Genomic DNA, 21,887 nt, shown 5'->3' with positions numbered 1-21,887 from the left:
ATTAAAATAATAAAAAGAAATAAGAATAATTAAAACAGTTTAGAAAAATAAAAAATTAAATACAGTACAAACAGTCGGACGAACATTGGCACAGTGCTCATTCAGTAAATGCATAGTTAAACAGATGTGTTTTGAGTCTGGATTTGAATGTGACTACAGTAGGAGCACATCTGATCTCCTCTGGAAGCTGTTCCAGCATAATAGCTAAAAGTGGACTCGCCATGCTTAGAGTGAACCCTTGGTATTTCTAGCTGATATGATCCTAATGATCTGAGTGATCTGTTGGGTTTATATTCAGTGAGCATATCTGCAATGTATTGAGGTCCTAGGCCATTGAATGATTTATATACCAGTAATAATACTTTAAAATCAATCCTAAATTTAACTGGGAGCCAGTGTAAAGACCTGAGGACTGGTGTGATATGTTCATATTTTCTGGTTCTGCTCAGAAGAAGAAATTCATACAGGTTTGAAACAACATGAGGGTGAGTATATGATGACAGAATTTTCATTTTAAAGTGAACTATTCCTTTAACTCTCCTGTGATGGGCATTTACTGCCAGAGATGATCAGAGAAAGAAAGAGTGTGTTCTAACAGTGACAGTGCAGAGACACGAGTACTCTGAGTTTACTACTTACTAGAAGAATAAATGCCTATTATAAATGCCTATTTTCTGCATAAACCCACTAAACAACAGTTCATGCTAATGTTCTGAGGATATAAAGTGATTTAACACAGTGCACAAATATGGAAATAAAAGACATTCAGGGCATTTTCACACTTGGAGCGTCTGTGTTTCGCTCGCTTCGTTTAGCTGGACTGTTCCCCCAAAGATTGTCTGTGTTTTCTTGTACTTTGCAAGAGACAGCAAGGAAAGTTTGTTGCATACGGTGTAAGATGCTATTAACCTGACTATTCATGATTTAGGGCAATTCTGTTTGATAGGATATTTATACAGGAACTGTTGTTTCACTGTTTCCTCCTTTACATGGGAATTTCATTCCAGTATCATCCCTCATAGCCGGTGTGCGCATATATTCCTGTATAGTTGCCAAACATCCTGGACCTGCCCGTGTGTATAAAAGCTTCATGTGTTTCTCACAGGATTACAGTGAAGAGCAGAAGAGCAGAAGGAGTTTGCCATGGCCCCGGTAAATATCTGTTAATGAACTCAAACGTACGGAGAGAGTGAAAGACAGCATCACTCAGCTAATAGATCTTTTCTGGCTGATGTTTCTGATATAAAAGACTGTTTGCTCATTGATCAAGGGTTGTTGGAAAGCAGGTTTACTACGGTAACAGAGCTTGAAAGAGTTTAAAACTACACAAGTTGTTCTCTAAGGAAACAGAAAGCTAAATACTTATAAACCTCTGAAACGAGCTTATGTCATGTGTACAGAAGCTGTTTTTAGGCTAACTTAACACTTTCTTAATGTTGAATTGTATGATAAGAATCCGGAGATTGGAGACCTCATTGAAATCCCCAGACGTGGATATCAGCACTGGGCTCTGTATGTCGGCGATGGATATGTGATTCACCTGACCTCAGACTGTGAGTGTTTTACATGCTTTACATGCTGCTATTGACCGTATGCCGGGAACGATCTTAAGAACTTCTGCAATAATTTGAGCCATTGGAAAACCTCTGGTGTGTGTCGGGAGCTTTAACAGCATCACTAGTGTAATACTTAGTTCATAATCAGAATATAGTCACTTAAATATATTCAGGCCTAGCATTAATTTAGTTATTTAAACAAGACAACATATAAAGACTCGTTCCTCAGTGTTCCTCCTCAGCAAAGATCTGTTCGTCCATCAGTTTTCTCATCAACACACTGTCAATTAAATATGCACTTTAGTTAATCACTGAACAGAATGTGAGTTTTCACAAGTGTGCTGAAATCATTTCATTTTAATTTAGTATATTTATATAGGAACTGTTGTTTCATTGTTTCGTCATTTGCATGGAGTACAGTATTGCCACCTGGCGGTATAAAAGCTTCATGATTACAGTGAAGACCAGAAGGAGTTGGCAAATGGAACGGGAAATATATTGTAATTAACTCAACTTAACTTTTAGATAAACAGTATGATATTATATTTTGACAGATTTAAATTTTGACATATGTATCTTTTTTAAATACTACGCCTGATATTGTCTTCTTTATAAGAATCCGGAGATTGGAGACCGGAGACCGGAGAAATCTTCAGATGCGGATATCAACATTGGGCTTTGTACGTCGGCGATGTAGTTCACCTGGTCAAGGAAAGTGAGTTTTTATTTTTTATTGCTACTGATCGTATTCCGGATCGATCTTAAGAACTTCCGGTTCATTGATGGCGTTACAGCGTGTCAGCGTGTAATCATGCAGAGTAAATATCTTGTAAGTAACTCAACTTTTAGATGAACATTATGATATTATATTTTGACAAACGTCTGCTATTGTCTCCTATATGATTAGAATCCGGAAAAAGGAGACCTTATTGAAATCTTCAGACCGTTAGGATATCAACACTGGAGTCTATGTGACGGCGATGGATTCGTAATTCACCTGGTAAAGAACTGTGAGTGTTTTTCATTTTTACACACTTTTCATGCTATTGACCATATGGTCTAGTTAGGGTTAGAACGATCTAATGAACTTCTGCATATGAGCCACTGGAAAACCTGCAGTGAAACTTCACGTGTTGGTGTGTGTCGTAGCTTTAACAGCATCACTAGTGTAATACTTTTTTAATTTAAACATAAGACAACATAAAGACACAGTGTTCCTCCTCAGCAAAAGAAATGCCACGTGTTAGTGTGTCGACAGGCAACATGGCTACCGTTAGTGCAGGACATTCAGATTTTGAGGAAAGTAAATATATATTGAACCTACTTTTCTTCTGGAAAAATAATAATAATACTGCTAACATTAATTGTGAACATTGTCTAAAGGTGCTGAAGAAGAAAATTAAATGAATATGTTGTTCATGTTGTTATTTAGCACGTTTAGAAATATGACTCCTGAGTCACGTCTCCTGTTTAGGGTATAAAAAAGAGATTAACCCTAATTTTGACCATCTTTGTATTTTGAGTTTTTAATTCAATATATCACAATTAAATCCTAATGTAGTCATGACAAACTATATATCGTTGGAAAGGTCTAAGACTCCTAAATAGATATTTTAGCACTGTCTTTTTTGTCACAGATTATGTAGGAACAGTAATAGATGAATTTATGACAAGAGTGCACCTCAAAAAATAGGACAGGAGTTCTGGTGTTTGTCACAAAAAGTGGACGCACACACTTTTAATCATTGAATCTTTGGATTTCATGCTAAGAGTAATAATAAATAATAATAATAATAATAATAATAATAAAACATATAATCTGGTATTTGTCAATAAAAAATGATAAAACAATATTATCCTCTAAAAAGTATAATATATATATTATCCTCTAAAATATAATATTATCTTTTTTATCGCCTTTTTTATTACATCACAGGGCTCGAAATTAACTTTTTTACTTGGTAGCACTGGTGCTCCCAACTTCAAAAATTTAGGAGCACCCACCAAAAATTAAGGAGCACCACAACTACAAATTATATATTAACAAATTTTATTTCATCCTGTGGCCAAGATTCAAAATTTGGTCTTCTGGCTCTATATCATCTCACCCCGATGATATTGGCACATGATTTGTCATTTGACATAAATTTAGTGAAGGCAAGCTCTTCTTTGGCGATGGTGTATGCGGTGTTATATTCATAGACAGTATGGTTATATTTGACGTATCCTGCTGATTAAAAGCCTTAATAATTGAACCTGATTTGTTTGCCACACACCTGTCCCTGCATTTTTTGCTTGGCACTTGGCACTCTATTGCTATTAATATGCTGTATTAATCTTTGTTAATCTTAGTTAATAAAAATACAGCTGTTCATTGTTCATTAATGTTACTTCACAGTGCATTAACTATGTAAAAAAAAAAAATATATCAATAATGTATCGTTTTTTTAATAGTACAACTGTGTTAACTAGAATTTAATAAGTGGAACATTATTGTAAAGTGGTACCGATTTGTTATACACCGATTCAGACGTCTCGTGAGTGTGTTGGACAGATCAGTTGTTCATTAAAGTGAATCGGTTCAAATGAGTTATTAGTTCGCGAATCGGAGTGTCATTAGTGGAAGTGTAGCATACGGCAAGCGTTGTGTGATTATCCCGGTAGTTTATTTTTTAGCACAATTCACACTCCACGGTAATTTAGGAGAAAAAAAAAATCTCCGAATGCTCCACGTGAAACTTCGGTCTTCCACCCTTTTTCTATCGTGTCAAATGATTTTGATTAATATGCGCGAGGGAGAGAGAGCAAGACAGCGCTCGTGTTGTATGAAGACGTGAGAGTGCGCGCGCGCGGCCGGGGCTTTCTCTCGTCAAGCACAGCAGTCACTCACGCACCGATCAAAGGCTTTGGCGGCCGCCAAAAAAAATCAATGCAGGAAAACCCCCGGGATTGGTTATATAACGTTGGATAGAATGACGGTCCGGCCATCGCGTATCAGCGCACATAAGGTACACACTGTGAAGTAATTTGCAAACGTTTTTTAGAGAAATGAAAACAGGTCGCACCACAACCATTATTTGCACTTTCACAAATGCTCCCAAATATATTTTTAGGTCGCACAGATTAAATTTCAGGAGCATATGCGACCAAAATGGTCGCAATTTCGAGCCTTGCATCACATATTTTAGTAGTTATCATAAATTAGGTATCATTTGAAAGCTTACAAACTCAGAATTCATCCTGTGAAGGCCGTTTTGAAATTGGACGTTGCGTTACCATATAAACGGTAGTCTAAATTATTTTATCTGGCTCCAACCCTTTTGGGCGTAATCATGTTTCATAATTTATGATCAAAACCTTTTCTAATCTTGACAAAATATTGTCAGAAAGGTCTGATATATAGGGTGCACTTATAAACAGGTGGGCCCCAACTGGGCTACATGCACAAGACCCATCTTGGTCCCAGCTTCAGTTTTTTTGTGGGTACTACAAGGTTATTACATGGGCTGAAATACGGGCTGTAAGTGGGTTTACCCACAAATAAGTGGGTTTGTCTATGGGTTCCATGTTGGCCCCAGCAACTTACTCATTTAGGTGTTATGCAGGATTTCACAGGGCTTTAGGTGGGGCCCAACTAGGGGTCATATGCATGTGGTCCAACTAGGGATCATCTGGGTTCCATCTAAATGAGTTAGCCTGACTACGTCAGACTTCTTACTTCAGCTCAATTTCATTTCGCTTCTGTACTCAGTCTGTAGATATAATCATAATCTGCAAAAGTCGTTCACAGCCATGTTCACTCCGGTATTTCGCTCGATGGTTTAGTTTTTGCATCATACATGTGTTTACAGTGGAAGTTAGATGCGGCTGAGCATGCGCATAACACACGCCATAACCAAACGTTATGTGATTGGCTTACGGGTAACCAATGATTTTAAACCTCAGACAAGCCCCCCCGCGAGAAAGAAAACGCTTTTCAATTATGATATGCCAGACTCTGTCTACGAAGCAAAGCGAAGTAGCAGAGTCTGGTATTACTAGGCTATAAATGAGTAGCAACACCACACAAACAAGTTTTAAAGCATTAGAGCACACAGTGAGATTGACGTTTTTTCAAATTGATTGAAATTACCCATCATATTATGCTATATTCTGAAATATTTAAAGAAGCAGATTTATGTCAGATTAAAGAGTATCTCTTTAAAGTTATATACCTAATTGTTAAAATACATACTTTTAACCTGTATTTGTCCCAGTCTTTACTGAAATCTTTGAACAGGAAATAAATTGGGGACAGTTAGAAGAAGCAGCAACTACACATCTATCAGTACAGCTTACACTGCAGACGGTCATTTGTGCATTCTGGACACTGTCCTCCATCTCTTGTCCCAGTTGATCTGAGCAGTCTTCTTAAGAGCCTCTGCAAAACAAATTAGTTTTTTTAGAGATTAGGATTTTAGAGAAATCATGTTACTTACACATGTCACAATACCTTATGAAAGAATAACAACTTTTACTCAGGATAAAAAAGAGAAACAGCATTAAACTTCAATAGGAATGGTCATGGTATTGGGACGTCACTGGAAGAGCATTTGGGAAATCAACAGAGAATTACTGTTTATTTATTCAGACTATTCCGATTTAATTTTGTATTAATAAAACCAGTTTATAAAGTATGAATATGCAATGTGTTTGAAAGCATCAATTCATTCATTGATACAAGTTAACCATTAAAAAAATGATAAACAAAAATAATAATAATACATTATTTGTCTCAAGTCATTTTAATATTAGGTAGTTTCTCACAATCAGATTCTCAGTCCATGGGCCGACAAAATGATGCATAATTAAAGTATTTTAATACTTTTTTATTGCTAATGATTTATGATTGATTTTAAAGTAAAAATAAAATATTATTCTTTGTGTCTTTGGAAAATAATTGAGGTGATCACAGGTGTGGATGATTCTTAAATTTCCAGGATGGCTCGACTTAAGAATCACAGTTTTAATAACAAGTTAGAATTAAGTTAAAATGAGAATCTGATTCTTTCAGTGTTTCAGACAGAGATCACGGTTCTGAACAAATAGACTAACAACATAACATGTAATTTACTAGAGGTCCTGACAAATGTTAATTTCTGCAGTCAATTTAAAATGTTTAATCGGAATTAAAAAAAAAGTTTGAATGAATGATTTAATGACTAAAATACGTGTTTCATTACTGGATGAATCAGCGTTTTTGAACGACTCTCTAGAATGAATGATTAAAGTTTCAAGTGTCAAGATTCTTGCAAAAGTTGATTTACTCTACACTGCTAAAAAATTGGTTTGATTCGAATAAATTAACATTAAATATAAGTAAAACCAAATTTATTATATTTGGTAATCGTTTATCGAATACAATAATTAATGATTAATGAAGTTGAAATAGAAAGGGTGTCAGCTATTACATTTCTTGGAGTGATTATAGACAATAGCCTAACTTAAAGGCAGGGTAGGTAGAAATGGTCTAAAAATTTTATTTTTCAAATTTGTTTAAACTTTATGTACATATCAATACATAATTAAAATGTAAGTACTCTGAAAAAGAAAGTATCAAAATCGAGTGTCTGTAGACCTCTCACGACTGTTTTAAAGACATCTCATTATTTCCATTCACTCCACCCCCTCATTTCTGTGCTTCTTCCAAAGCCACGCCCCCAAAACACATGAACGCGCGACTCCGACCGCTGAGCTAGAGGACGCATTATTTACCTGAGACAAGCGGAGGGGAAGGGGCATTTTTTTGCCTGGTTTGCCTTCACTAACTGCATATGCCGGTACTGTAAATTTAGATTGCTCTTTCTCTGCCATTGTTTTGGTATTCCTAGGTTCAGTGCCTTCTTCTTCGATAGATTTTATTGGCAGCTTGCAAACATAGTGCATTACCGCCATCTACTGGACGGAGGTGTGATCAGGTTCCGTGCCTCTCGCACTCCTCAAATCAAACGGTCGCGCGCAAGTGGGTAGGTGCTGTGTGGCAAAAGGGTGGTTGCCATGGTTGCGAGAGAGTGACAGTCGCCTAAGCCAATCCTTTGATTCGTCCCGAATCGAAATAATGAGCTGTGTTTAATACAGATTAAACGGTCTAGAGTCACTTGATTTTTATACTCTTTTTTTCAGAGTTCTTACATTTTAATTATGTATTGATATATATAGAAAGTTTTAACAAATTTGGATCTTTAATTTTTAATAAATCCTACCTACCCTGCCTTTAAATTGGAAGCCCCATATATCATTTATTTTTCCATTGTATCCAAAAGTTGTTTCAGATTGTCACCAGAAAAAAATAAGTTTGTATCATCTTGTATAAAATAATATAATCTATCTTGTATAAAATAATTTTTCCAATATTTTTGAAAACTGTGAAAGCAAAGAAACAGGCCTATAATTTGAAAAGGTATGTCTATCTCCAGTTTTATATAACTTTTTAGCGATTTTCATTTTTTTTAGGAAATAAACCTTTTTGAAGAGACAAGTTGCATATATGTTATATGTACAGTACCAGTCAAAAGTTTGGAAACATTACTATTTTTAATGTTTTTGAAAGAAGTCTCTTATGCTCATCAAGCCTGCAGTTGCAATGTACAGAGCAACTCCCCCTCCCTTTTTTTTCCTTCTGTTCACAAAGAACATCTCATATCCTTCTATTTCGTACGTCACAGCTTGATCATCAATGAGCCAAGTCTCAGAGATTGCTATAACTGTCATTTTTTGTTCAATTTGTTGTAAACACTGTTTGATTTTTGAGAGGTTTGAATTTAGACTCCTGCTGTTAAAGTGTATTATGGAGACTGCTCCATCCATTTTTACCTTTACATTGAATTGTTCATCAGTATAGTATTCACAATTTATTTGTATATTGTGGAAAAAGTTATTCTCAGGATCAATTTCGTTCTCCATTTCTTGTAATTTATGCTCAGTATAGTTAAATGTTCTCAGTTCTAGGCTTTCATGATCCATGCAAAGTTCAAAGGTTTGATTTATTTTGTTCAGGTGTACGTGTCCTTGGACTGTATGTCCCATTCATCAGCATATCCAGAAGCGATCGTTATTTATATTTACCCAATTCACTGAGTTCTCTTACCATAATGTTGCTTGCTTCCTCGGGTGATCCATTCATCTTAATCCATACCTTGCAATTCCTTGTCCAGGTAGCTTGTATTTTGTTCTGTTTTTGTAGGATCCGTGCCTGCCTTGCTATATCGCCGTTTTTTTCCGTTAGGTGTTCGTTCAAGTACACATCTGACCCACGCAGCTTCCTTCCTTGTCTCAGTAATTCTGTTTTGGCTTTTCTATTGGCGAAACGTATGACAATTGCCAGCTTGGTTTTCCTGTCCTTTGTAAGAAGTTTATGACGGGTTGAGATCGCGTTGGTTTGTATTTTCATGTTTTTACTTTGAAAGAACTGGACAACCTCTCTTTCCAGCGAGTATTGCTCGCTCGTTTTGGCATCCTCTCCTTTCTCTCCGGATACAACACCAGCAAAAGTTTGATGTCTTGTTGTAAGTCCACTTATGATTAAATTATCCATCCGAGAATATTGTTCCAAATCATCGACGCGTCGCTCTAGATCATCAATTCGTTTGTCCTTCTCCTTGATCGCTAGTTTCAGCTCTCTTACTTCCTCCATAAGTCCCAGCAATTTGGACCGCTGGTTAGCCACCTTGCTAATCTCACCAGACATGAAGTTAAGAGACTGCTTGATCTCTTCCATCTCTTCTTCATTCTGTTGGTTTTTCTTGGGTGGCATTGAGTATAATAGAAGGAAACAAACAAAAAATATATAACTTCAGCTTAATCGTAACGATCTGATGTCACGATATTAACCTTTTTTTTAATGTAATACCTAAACGTTTAAATATTAAACGTAACGTACGTAATAGAGACTTAAAAATGTTCTCTTACCTGATATCGCTAACATGTTTGCAGGACCTGACACATCCAGACCGACCTTCCTCTGTGTTCACATATCAGCTTCTGTTCTCCTCCGTTTACATGTCACAACGCAAATTAGTTCAAAATAATAATTTAACAGGCATAAGGAAAGACCGAGTAACCTTGCCGAGCAGTAGCACACACACACACACACACGTCGTCATCAACACAAACTGACGTATTTTCAAACTTGACCAGTAAAAAGGCGCGCACGGTTGTCATTGGCCAGTTACGTATATGACAGTCATATTATTAACCAATCATGATCAAAGAAGGTGAAACTACCAATAGCAATTGTTTCAGTGTGGTAATGGAAAAGATGACCTTTCTTTCTTTCTTTCTTTCTTTCTTTCTTTCTTTTTTTTTAAAGAAATGTGTGTTTAGTTTTATTTGTAGACTATATTATTTGATTAGTTGGTCAAATAGTGTTTTGATGACAGTGTGAATAAAAATGTGATCCTGCTTGTAAGCTTTAAGCAAACACAAAATTGTCAGTCCAAACAAAATCACACAAAGCAGAAAAGTTTCTGCTGCACTTTAGATTTAGATTTAGATTTTTGAAGTGGTGTTTTTATCAAAATATCATACAATGCTAAAATAATAACAAAATAATAATTAGAAATAAGAATAATTCAAAGATTATGTATTCCTTGAAGACATGACATTGATTCAACATACAGATTTTGTAAAAAAAATAAACAAAAAAAAACAAAAAAAAAAACTTTTCAACTGTTTAGTATTAAACGTTTCATTGTGACAACATTAATACAACAACTGACATTATTTCAACCATATTTCAACTTTGAGGGTCAGTCGTGCCAACTACGACTGAAAAGAAAAGTCTGTACTGTTGGCTTCAAAAGAAAACTGAACACAAAACACAATATGCTAAATGAATGAAACGTCTCGGTTACGTATGTAACCCTCGTTCCCTGAGTAGGGAACGGAGACGTTACGTCGGATGACGACGAATGGGGTTTCGCTTAGAAATCCTATCATCTTCGAGTATATAAAACGAGCCAATGGCAAGAAAATGCCATGGGTCTGCGGAATTTGCATAGCGTAACTCCGCCCCACCCTGGGAGTATAAAGGAAGTACGCTGCAACATGCAGATATGTCTTCGCTGAGGAGCCGAGACTGAACTCAGGCGTTCCAGCGGTACAGCGGAAGTGGCAGGGAGACGTAACGTCTCCGTTCCCTACTCAGGGAACGAGGGTTACATACGTAACCGAGACGTTCCCTTTCGTTGTCACTCCGAGTTACGTCGGATGACGACGAATGGGGTTCCCAGTGTAATCACGCCACCTCTCGACTGTCTTCCAGTGCCCTGCGTAAGTCTGAGCTCCCTGTCGTGAGACTAGCACGGACGAAGGAGTCCTACTTAACACAGGAATACCAAGGTACACTGGGAAGCATATCTCAGTGGAAATATGCAATCATGCCCAACCCGAAGGGGGGGACTTGGAATACACATATGACCCCGAAGGGCTGCATACGGAATAACACTGGGGTGTCCAGCCGCAGGTGGAATATTTCAACCCCAGGGGTGGCAAGGTGGCTTGCCAAGGGAAAGACACATGCTCAAAGAGGCTTACAGTGGAATACACATGTGGGGGTCACCCGGAGGGGGAACCATGCACATGGAGGCACCTGGCCAAGCGCGAAAGCTGCCGGTGGCATAACTCTGGCGTTGACGTCGTCAGTGCTGGAGGAGACTCAGGGCTTATTAGGCTCACCTGAGGAGAATATCGCACGTATCCCGTCCGTGGAGAGGAATGGCGAGCAAGCGAAGACACCTGAGCAGAATCTATTACCGGCTAGTTGAAGCGAGTACATGAGAAGAAACTGGCTCCACTCTGAGATTGTAGAATCTCGCGAATGTGTTAGGTGTCGCCCAGCCTGCAGCTCTGCAGATGTCTGTTAGCGAGGCGCCATGCGCTAGAGCCCAAGAGGATGCCACACTCCGAGTGGAGTGCGCCGTCACACCAAGGGGGCACGGTCGACCTTGCTGCTGGTATGCCAAAGCAATGGCGTCCACTATCCAGTGAGACAACCTTTGCTTGGAGAGAGCCTTTCCCTTCAGCTTCCCACCATGACAGACAAAGAGCTGGTCTGAGGTCCTGAAACACTGCGTTCTGTCGACGTAGGCACGGAGTGCGCGTACTGGACAGAGCAGTGCCAAGGCTGGGTCTGCCTCCGAGGGCAGCGCTTGCAGGTTCACCACCTGGTCTCGAAAGGGAGTGGTGGGAACCTTGGGCACATATCCAGGCCGGGGTCTCAGGATCACGTGAGAGTTAGCCGGCCCGAATTCCAGGCACGCTTCGTCAACCGAGAATGCCTGCAGGTCCCCTACCCTCTTGATGGAGGCCAATGCAACCAGGAGCGCTGTCTTCATTGACAGGAACTTAAGCTCCACTGATTGCAGAGGCTCAAAGGGAGCACTCTGCAGGGCAGTTAAAACCACTGAGAGGTCCCAAGAGGGTACGAGGGGAGAACGAGGAGGATTCAGTCTCCTGGCTCCCCTCAGGAACCTGACGATCAGGTCGTGCTTTCCCAAGGACTTACCATCAACTGCGTCGTGATGTGCGGCAATGGCGGCAACATACACTTTCAGGGTGGAGGGAGACAACCTTCGCTCCAACCCTTCTTGCAGGAAGGAAAGCACGACACTGATGGGGCATTTCGTGGGTTCTAGATTTTTAGAAGAACACCAGTTGACGAAGAGGTTCCACTTCAACGCATAGGCATGTCTCGTGGACGATGCTCTAGCGGAAGTGATGGTAGCCACCACCGCTGGTGGTAGGGTACTCAAACCTGCCTCGTCCCATCCAGGAGCCACACGTGGAGGTTCCAAAGATCGGGACGAGGGTGCCATAAGGTGCCCCATCCCTGAGAAAGCAGGTCCTTCCTCAGAGGAATTGGCCAGGGAGGTGCTGTCGCGAGGAGTACTAGTTCTGAGAACCAGGTGCGGTTGGGCCAATACGGGGCAACCAAAATTACCTGCTCCTCGTCCTCCCTGATCTTGCGCAAAGTCTGCGCAAGAAGGCTCACTGGGGGAAACGCATATTTGCGGAGGCCCCGCGGCCAGCTGTGCGCCAGTGCATCCGTGCCGAGGGTGCCCTCGGTCAGGGAATAAAACAGGCGGCAGTGGGACGAGTCGTGGGAGGCAAACAGGTCCACCTGTGCGTCCCCGAACTGATCCCAAATCAGCTGAACCGTCTGGGGATGGAGTCACCAATCTCCAGCAAGAGGCCGAAGCCGAGACAGCTCGTCGGCCGCCTGGTTCAGGTCTCCCGGGATATAAATGGCCTCAGATGCTTCTGACTCCATATAAGGAGGTGGCGGGCGAGTTGTGACATACGGCGGGAGCGCAGACCACCTTGACGTAGAAACGGTCTGTGTCGAGGAAGAATGGAGACATGGAAGTAGGCGTCCTTCAGGTCGATCGCTGCAAACCAATCCTGCGGCCGTATGCACTCGAAAATGCGTTTGGCCGTGAGCATCTTGAACGGCATCCTGTGAAGGGAGCGGTTCAAGACGCGCAAATCGAGGATTGGTCGTAACCCACTGGATTTCTTTGGTACAATGAAGTAGGGGCTGTAAAAGCCGGACCTCATTTCGGCTGGAGGGACAGTCTCGATCGCACCCTTCGCCAGTAAGGTAGCGACCTCCGCTCTCATAACCGGGGCATTGCCACCGACTAAAGTGAAGCGGACTCCCGTGAAGCGGGGAGGAGACCGCGCGAACTGAATCGCGTAGCCGAGCCTGATGGTCCTCGCGACCCAGCGGGACAGCCTGGGAAGCTCTAACCAGGCTTCCAGGAACTGTACCAGCGGGGTCATGCGGACCACAGACGTACCCTCGGTGGTGCAGCGAGGCGGAATGACCGGCCCAGGCGTGGGTGGCATAGCGGCCCGGTGCAGGGGCACGGTCATTAGCCGCGTCCTGCCAGAGGAGGCCAGGGGAGGACCAGCGTCCCACTGAGGCGTGCTCTGGCAGGGGGCTGGCGACAGAGGGGGACGAGAGTGGCGAGGCTCGTGAGCGGCGCGCACTGTCATCCGCGCACTCTGTGTGCTCAGAGATGGGGAAGTGAGTTCTTTCTTTAACCACATCAGGGTGCTGCCCGTCGTGAGACGAGCAGCGGGAGTGGGAAAACCAAAGATTCTCCCCTGTTAAAGATTCTCCCCATATCCCCTGAGCGGCCCTGCTACCGTCTCCTGAAAAGAACTCATCGCCATCTCTGAGCAGCCCGTCTCAGGAGCGCCGCTTGGCCTGGCGTTTAGCGGGGCACGGGGCGGGAGAGGGCTGTGGCGCCTTCCTGCGGCTTCCTCCACGACGCGGCCCGGAAGCAGCTGGCTGCTGGGGCTGATCGGGAGGGGCGGGAGCCGCAGGAGGGCGCCCTCGGCGGCGAGCCGGCTGAGGCACCTGTGCCGACGACTGCGCTGCCAAAGCAGCGGGCCGCCGGGGCAGGACGTGTTTTAAAGCCTCAGTCTGCTTCTGGGCAGTCGAGAACTGCTGAGCAAAGTCCTCGACTGCGCCGCCGAAGAGGCCAGCCTGGGATATGGGGGTGTCGAGGAACCGGGTCCGCTCGGCCTCCCGCATATCGGCCAGGTTGAGCCACAGGTGTCGTTCCTGGACCACACAAGTGGACATCACCTGACCCAGCGAGCGTGCGGTCACCTTCGTCGCCCTGGCACACCCGAAGGTGGCAGCACAGCCGAATCCTCACTTCCCAAGGACTCTTGCCCACCCTGTGATGCAGCGATCGACATCAAATCTTCCTCTGGAGCGCCAAATGAGACCCGCGGCAAGTCAGAGGACTGTACCGCGGGCTCATCTGAAACACTCGCGGGTTGCACGGCGCTAGAGGACGGTGTGGAGCGTGGAATAGTCGGCGCTTTGTCCCACACCGTAATCCTCAGGTCACCCTGGCCGCCAGCCGAAGTACTAGCTCTCGCGGAGCCCGTAGATCGGGGTGCGGATGAGGGGACTCTACCATGAAGGTCATTGAGTCTAGACCGTAACCGTGCGATGGGCATGTTCCCGCAATGGGAACATGACTCATCCACAAACGCTGCCTTTGCGTGCTCGACACCCAGACACACAAGACAGCGATTGTGCCCATCAGAGTCAGAAATGTACAGACCGCAACCAGAAAAACACGGGCGAGGCATCTTTAAAAAGACGTGCCGCGTACAAGCTCTTTTAGAAAGGAGATTTCTCCACAAATGCTGAAGCGACCAGGGAGAGAACACACAAACACTGGCAAATCACTGCACAGATAAGCAGGGAATGTGCACTCGCTGGAACTCGCTGTCACACCAACACTTGGAGAGAGGCTCGTCTCGAAGAGAAATGAAGAGATGAATCTCAGGATTGGCTGTGGAGTGAAGTACATCAACTTGGCTCCGAAGCGAAAACATATCTGCATGTTGCAGCGTACTTCCTTTATACTCCCAGGGTGGGGCGGAGTTACGCTATGCAAATTACGCAGACCCATGGCATTTTCTTGCCATTGGCTCGTTTTATATACTCGAAGATGATAGGATTTCTAAGCGAAACCCCATTCGTCGTCATCCGACGTAACTCGGAGTGACAACGAAAGGGAACTGGACTTTATTCTGTACTCCTGTATATGATGCAAATATGATTTCTGAATTTACATTGGATTTTCCTTTCAAACCATGAATTTCCTTTCTATCTTTCTTTACTTGGGCTATTTCATCATCTGAACTGATGTGCCCCTTTCAATAATCAATTCGGGTGTTTCAATCACATCCATGGCCACAGCTGAATAAAATCAAGCACCTACTAGACAAACTGATTCTACAAACATTTGTGAAAGAATAGGTCGCTTTCAGGAGCTCAGTGAATTCAAGCGCGGTACCAGGTTTCCACCTGTGCAATAAGTCCATTTGTGAAATTTCCTCACTACTAAATATTACACTGTCAACTGTTAGTGAACATTTATGAGACAACTTCTCAACTTAGAGGGGCCAAAGACGATTACTTCCGTTTTATTTTCATTAAGTCTAAGAAAGTTGATGGAAAGCCAATTTTTAATGTCCCCTAGGCAGGCCAATAAAGGTTGAATGGTATCACCAGCTTTCAATGGTATGTACAGCTGGGTATCATCCGCATATAAATGAAATGCAACTTTGTGTCCCCTAATAATGTCTCCCAAAGGTCGCATATATAAATTAAAAAGGAGTGGCCCTAAAATGGATCCTTGAGGCACTCCAAAGATAATAGGAGCAACAGACGAAGAAAACTTACCCAACTCAACAGAGAAAAACCTGTCTCTAAGATATGAATTAAACCACTGCAAAGCAATACCCCCAATACCAAACAAATTTTCTAACCGGCAGAGAAGAATATCATGATCAACTGTATCAAAAGCTGCTGTAAGATCAAGAAGCAGCAGAACTGAATTTGTACCACTATCCGCTGCAAGCAAAATGTCATTGAATACTTTAAGCAAAGCAGACTCAGTGCTATGATGGGCAGAGAAACCAGATTGGAGAGGTTCTGTTAATTTAGCTGCATTCAAAAAGGAAATCAATTGTGAATATACAACTTTTTCTAAAAGTTTAGATAAAAATGAAAGCTTAGAGACAGGCCGATAATTATCAAGACAGTTTTCATCCAAACCCTGTTTCTTGAGCAAAGGTTGAACTACAGCATGTTTTAAAAAATTCGGGTCGGGACTACCCCAGCACTTAGAGACGAGTTAATCACTGACTGAATGGAAGTACCAGTTTCAGAAAAAGAGGACTTAATAATCTCAGAAGGAATGACATCAAGTGAAGAGGCAGTTTTCTTCATCTTATTGACCAAATCACAAAGTTCCCTCAAAGAAACACTTTGAAAACAAGAAAAAGAAGCCGGACTTGCCAGCGCAAACAGTGACAGATCTGATGACTGCAAGGTAAAAGAAGAGCGGATAGCTAACACTTTATCTGAAAAAAACTGTAAAAAATCTTCACAAAGTTTAGTTGAGGGTTCCACATGAAACTGACAACCTGGATTAATTACTGAATTAATCGTGGAAAACAGAATTCTTGGTCTATGAGAGTGTGTAGTAATTAAATCTGAAAAATACTTAGACCTAGCTGATTTTGCAGCTTTCTGAAAGTTAAATAAACATTCTTTGAAAAACTCACAAGACACAGTTAACGAATCCTGTTTCCATTTCCTCTCCGCTTGACGACATGCCCGCCTAAGAGGGCGAGCATTGTCATCAAGCCAATAATAAGATTTATGTCTGGGTGTCTTTAACTTAAAAGGTGCAATAACATCTAAAATATTAGAACAATTTGTATAGAGAAGAGTAGTCAGTTCATCAGGCCCAGTGGAAGACTCAACAGCATTCAGAATAGATCCTTCAGCAGCGTTAGCATGATAGATTTCACTAAACTGAGGAGGAATAGATGAATTTATACAACGAGAGTAATGTTTTTCCATAACTGCAGAATTCTCAGCATGGACATTAAAAACAATAGGGCTGTGATCAGAAAAGGAGACATCTTCTATGTTTACATCGTCTACAGCAACACCATGTGACAAAATAAGGTCCAAAGTGTGACCATGAACATGAGTTGCTCCATTTATATGTTGCATAAAACCAAAAGATTCCAAAACATTACCAAATTCATTGACCAAGGGTCGACCTGGGCAGCACACATGTATATTAAAATCTCCCAATAATAACAGCTGATCATACGATGGCAAGATATGAGTTACAAATTCACAAAACTCTCGTATAAAACCACTGTCAGGATTAGGTGGCCTATAAATAAGCGCACAGAACACTGCAGTGGAATCAGACTCTACCTCAATTCATTGTAACTCAAATGATGCATAACTCCCGACAGAAACGGGACGTATGTTGAGGGTTTGTTTAAAAACCGGGAATGCGGGACTCTGGGTGCGGGACTGTAGCTGCAGGCTCCGAGATCGCATGGTTTGGCTGAAACCATAAGCAGTTCTGTCCTGGCTAGGTTGAGTTGAAGGTGAAGGTCATTCATCCAGCAAGAATTTTCCATCAGGTCAGATCCTCTGGCTGGAATGAAAGGTAGAGATATATGTCATTAAGTGATAGGAAAAGCCATGTTTCTAAATGACAGAGCCTAGTTACAATACAAAAAAAATATATAATAGATGGGTGTAATCTAACACAATCGTGGTCTTACAGAAGCAAAACCAAACCTTGTGCAGCTCCAGTGGCCTCACAAGGATCAAATGAATATTCACATGGGAAAATATAGTATAAAACAAATTCAATTTTGCCAACAGTGAAGGCTAACAGTGAAGTTTTGAGCTGAGACACCTAGGGGTGTAACTGTCTGTTCATCTGGATCAATGCAATTTTCATAACCAATGATCAAAAGTATCCTATGAAAAAGGCTACTATGATGACCCAGGCCATCCAACTTATGTAGATAAGTTCATTTCTTCATCAGAACACAAACATTCTATCAACTTTTATTTTATAAGCCTAATATATGCACATGTATGTATTCTACATAGAGATGCACCGATTACAATTTTCTAGACCGATTCCGATTTCCGATTTTTCATTGAGTTTGACCTGCCGATGCCGATTTTAGCCGATTCCGATTTATTTATTTTCTAACCACTTTACAGCACACACAAATATTTATTTTCGATCTTTTCTTTAACCTTATTTCATAAGTTTAAAATATTCTAATTGACAGTGGCCGGTGAACTGAGAAGAATAGAGTAAACTTTATAGTTACTTCCACTATGTTTGTCTGATATGAATAAAACATGTCGGCAAATTATATTTGAATAGATTGTTATTGCTGCTTCCACAGACATCAGTGTGTGTTTTACAAACTCCAAATGTATTGTTTTACTCGTGCTTATGTGTATTTAAATATCTGAAACCAAAAATAAACATTATGAAGTTGAAAACACTGCTTAGTTGTGATATATGACAGCGCTGAATGTGTCCGACTCTGGATCAGCGCCAGCCAACGCGCGAAAGCACAGTTTGAGTCTGGCAGTGATGCGATGTCACTGAACATTATAAATGTGGCGCCGTACTCTCAGGGGCACAGAGATAACAATCCCATATAGGAGACCGTACCGCTCTAAAGGTTAATCATGCGGCGCCCGAGTGCATTAAAAAAAAATTTGCCCAAGCTGGCTTATTGAACACCAGTGACCGTGCACATGCTCAACTGAGCTGAACTCTTACTGAGTCTGAAACATTTATTACATTCAAGTCTCATGAGTCATGATTGTCTTTAATTTTCCATTTTTTTCTCTGTAGCCGGGCGTGCCAAAGCTGGGTCCATCCGTGAGAAAATACTGCACATCTGTGAGAGGATAGTAGGACAAGGCAAGGCCATCGTGAAGAGAGAGAGACTTGAGGATGTGGCTGGCAAAGATGAATACCGTGTCAACAACTATCTGGATGATCAGCGTAAGCCCCGTCCCATTGATGAGATTGTGAAAGACGCACAGAGCCGTGTGGGACAGAGACGTCCGTACAATGTGCTCAGTCACAACTGTGAACACTTTGTTACGGAGTTGAGATACGGAAAGCCAGAATCCCAGCAGGTACAGAAGGTACAGTAGATCGACACGACCTCGCATACAGAATCATACTGTAGGATACTCATAAATGTCTCAAATGTGCAAATCACAGGACTACAGACTATATTATGGCAAATTGTTTAAATTAATTTAAAATTAGGATTAAGATCACAAAAGCAACATTTTTACACAGTGATTTAGAAAATAAATACTTTCTGTTTATTCTTCTAGGTGAAAACTGCGGGCGCTTTCGGTGCTATTTTAGGAGGCGCGGCTGCCTTTGGAAGAGCAACTACAAATAGAAGGACAAAAAATAAACACGGAAATTCAAAATAAAGAAATAAAAGCACAATTGTTGATTATTGTATGCTAATTTGAATAGACACCTTACAGTTGTATAAATCTAGGCCACAGGCAGGGGCAGATTAAGGTGGTCGGGCCCCTAGGCTCTGTGTGTGAGGCCCCGCATATCATTATGCTTTAGTAGTATTATGATACACCATATGTCAAAATGATTGATGGCCTCTATAATTGATTGATGGGTTGACCTTTGCCCTTTTCCTGCCCTTGTCCTAGTGTTGACCTGCCCTATAGTGGTGACCTAACCCTCTTGCTGACATTGTCACCTTTGACCTTGTATCCTCTAGGGTTTGGAAATGACCTATGACCGTTGATTAATGGGGTTATTTATGACCTTGTGAGTATAAGAGATTCATTGATGACTATTTGAACTTTGGCCCGGTTATAAAGGCAGAGAATAAGGGTCTCCATTGATGAAAATGGGGATTATTTATGACCTTGTGAGAATAAGGGTTACCATTGATTAATATTTGAACTTTGATATAATGGTGGGTTATATATATCAGGATGTGTGTCTCATGCTGCACCCTCCACATTCCAGAGCACAGGGGATTGCTGGGGAAATAATAGGTTTTTAATAACCTAAAAAAATAGGTTTTCTAATAATAAAATAAAAATTTAACATATAAGTATCACACACACACACACACACACACACATATATTTCACACTGACTAAAGATGAAAAACATTCTGTTTTTTAAAAGAATAAAAACTGAAATGGTTATTAAATATATATTATAAAATAAATATCTTGCTAAAAATCTACTGAACCAATTATTTTAGTTTTAGATAAACAGAAAAATCATCTTACATTTTCAGAGTTTAAGAAGCTCCTAACATATCACATATGAATGGGGGTCACAAAAAATGGCATAAGTTAAATGCAGAAGATCCCAGAGTGATTTTTCCTGAAGATCTCTCACACTATTGTTTGTCTGTATCTGAGCTGTCAGACAGTGTCTCTGAGTGTGTGTTCAGTGATCACAATGAGTCACAATGACTAATTTTCTACATTTTTTCTGTGGAAAAAAAACTCGACTTGAACTTAAAGTATATATAATTTTTATTTATCAGTGGTATGTAAAATAATTTGACGTCATCTCACACATGTGAAATGGTCAATAATTCTTTAAGTTGTATCTGTGAGAAAATCACCACAGGGCTATCACACATAACGGGACAGACTCACATCAAAATACTACAGCCTTAGTGAATTACTCGGAGGAATATTCAGTGTTTAAAATACACAATTGATATCTGAGATCTCACTGAATCAGCCACTTGTTTTCGATCTCGTGAATAATGCCATAAAAGTGGAGTACGGGTTGTAAATATGCCATAAATGATGTGAACTGATTGAACTATTGAGTGTGTGTATGCCCTTTGGGTGTGACAAGGATATATTCTTCATAGCAATGGCGCCATCTGCTGTACAGACTCCGGATTCAGAACAGTACATTTAAAATAATGATTAAAATAATGATTCAAGTGAAATGTTATTTTTAAAGCGTGTTTCGTATTTTAACAATCAAGTCGCGACCATTTAAAATACACTTTTTCCTATTTTAATCTTTAACGATATACATGCCACTATTTCTATTTTTCATATAAACTGCAATGCCTTAGCTTAGGCTATATAGTTGGGGAACACCCATAACATCACAGGTGGTCGATCTGCTTCTTTAAATATCAGTGATTCCTGATGTCACTCTCAAAACTTTTTTTTTTTCTTCTTGCCGACCGTCTCCAGCGATCAAGATGTCCAAAGGTAAGTCATTTCCATAGCTGCCAACTTTTGAGTTTTGCATGGAGTGAGATAACTCACCAAATGCTGTAAACATACATAGAGCCCTATCAACTGGCAGTATTGTGTGCCAAGCAGTGTTGGGCAAGTTACTTTTAAAAAGTAATTATTACAGTTACTAGTTACTTCTTCCAAAAAGTAACTAAATTAGTTACTCAGTTACAAATTTTAAAAGTAACTAGTTACTTAAGAAAGTAACTATTGCGTTACTTTCAAGTAAAATTAAATTATTCCACTAGGAATAAAGTCGTTATTTTTGTTTGTTTGTTTTTGCGCACAAAAAGTATTCTCGTCGCTTGATATACTTAATATTGAGCCACTGTAGTCACTTGGACTATATTAATGATCTCTTTAATAACTTTTCTGGGCCAGCAAGTTATAATGTCTATAGAAGCCTATGGAGGAGTGAGACAGCTCTCAGATTTAATCAAAAATATCTTAATTTGTGTTCCGAAGATGAACGAAGGTCTGACGGGGTTGGAACAACATGAGGGAGAGTAATTACTGACAGAATTTTCATTTTTGGGTGAACTAACCCTTTAATGTATGTTTTGACAGGATATAAAATATTACCCAGAGCACTCTACATGTAACCTTAATGTAACTAGAAAGACTATTAATTA

The 21,887-nt window shown here is 40.9% G+C and overlaps 1 protein-coding gene across 1 annotated transcript; it reads left to right on the top strand.

The window, feature by feature from the left end:
* Positions 1-1,109: 1,109 nt before the first annotated feature.
* LOC311300182 (phospholipase A and acyltransferase 4-like) lies at positions 1,110-19,434 on the top strand (the record flags this gene model as incomplete). The annotated part of the gene is made up of 6 exons (XM_084424315.1): positions 1,110-1,152; positions 1,454-1,557; positions 2,173-2,236; positions 2,464-2,566; positions 18,833-19,131; positions 19,330-19,434. The coding sequence occupies exons 1-6, from the start codon at positions 1,144-1,146 to the stop codon at positions 19,432-19,434; spliced, it is 684 nt and encodes a 227-aa protein (XP_084280441.1). The 5' UTR covers positions 1,110-1,143.
* Between the last annotated feature and the right edge of the window lie 2,453 nt (positions 19,435-21,887).

The sequence above is a fragment of the Rutilus rutilus genome, assembly GCF_951802725.1.
Source record: "Rutilus rutilus genome assembly, chromosome: 11".
Taxonomy (NCBI): Eukaryota; Metazoa; Chordata; class Actinopteri; order Cypriniformes; family Leuciscidae; genus Rutilus; species Rutilus rutilus.
This window is presented reverse-complemented; position numbering and strand designations above follow the sequence as displayed.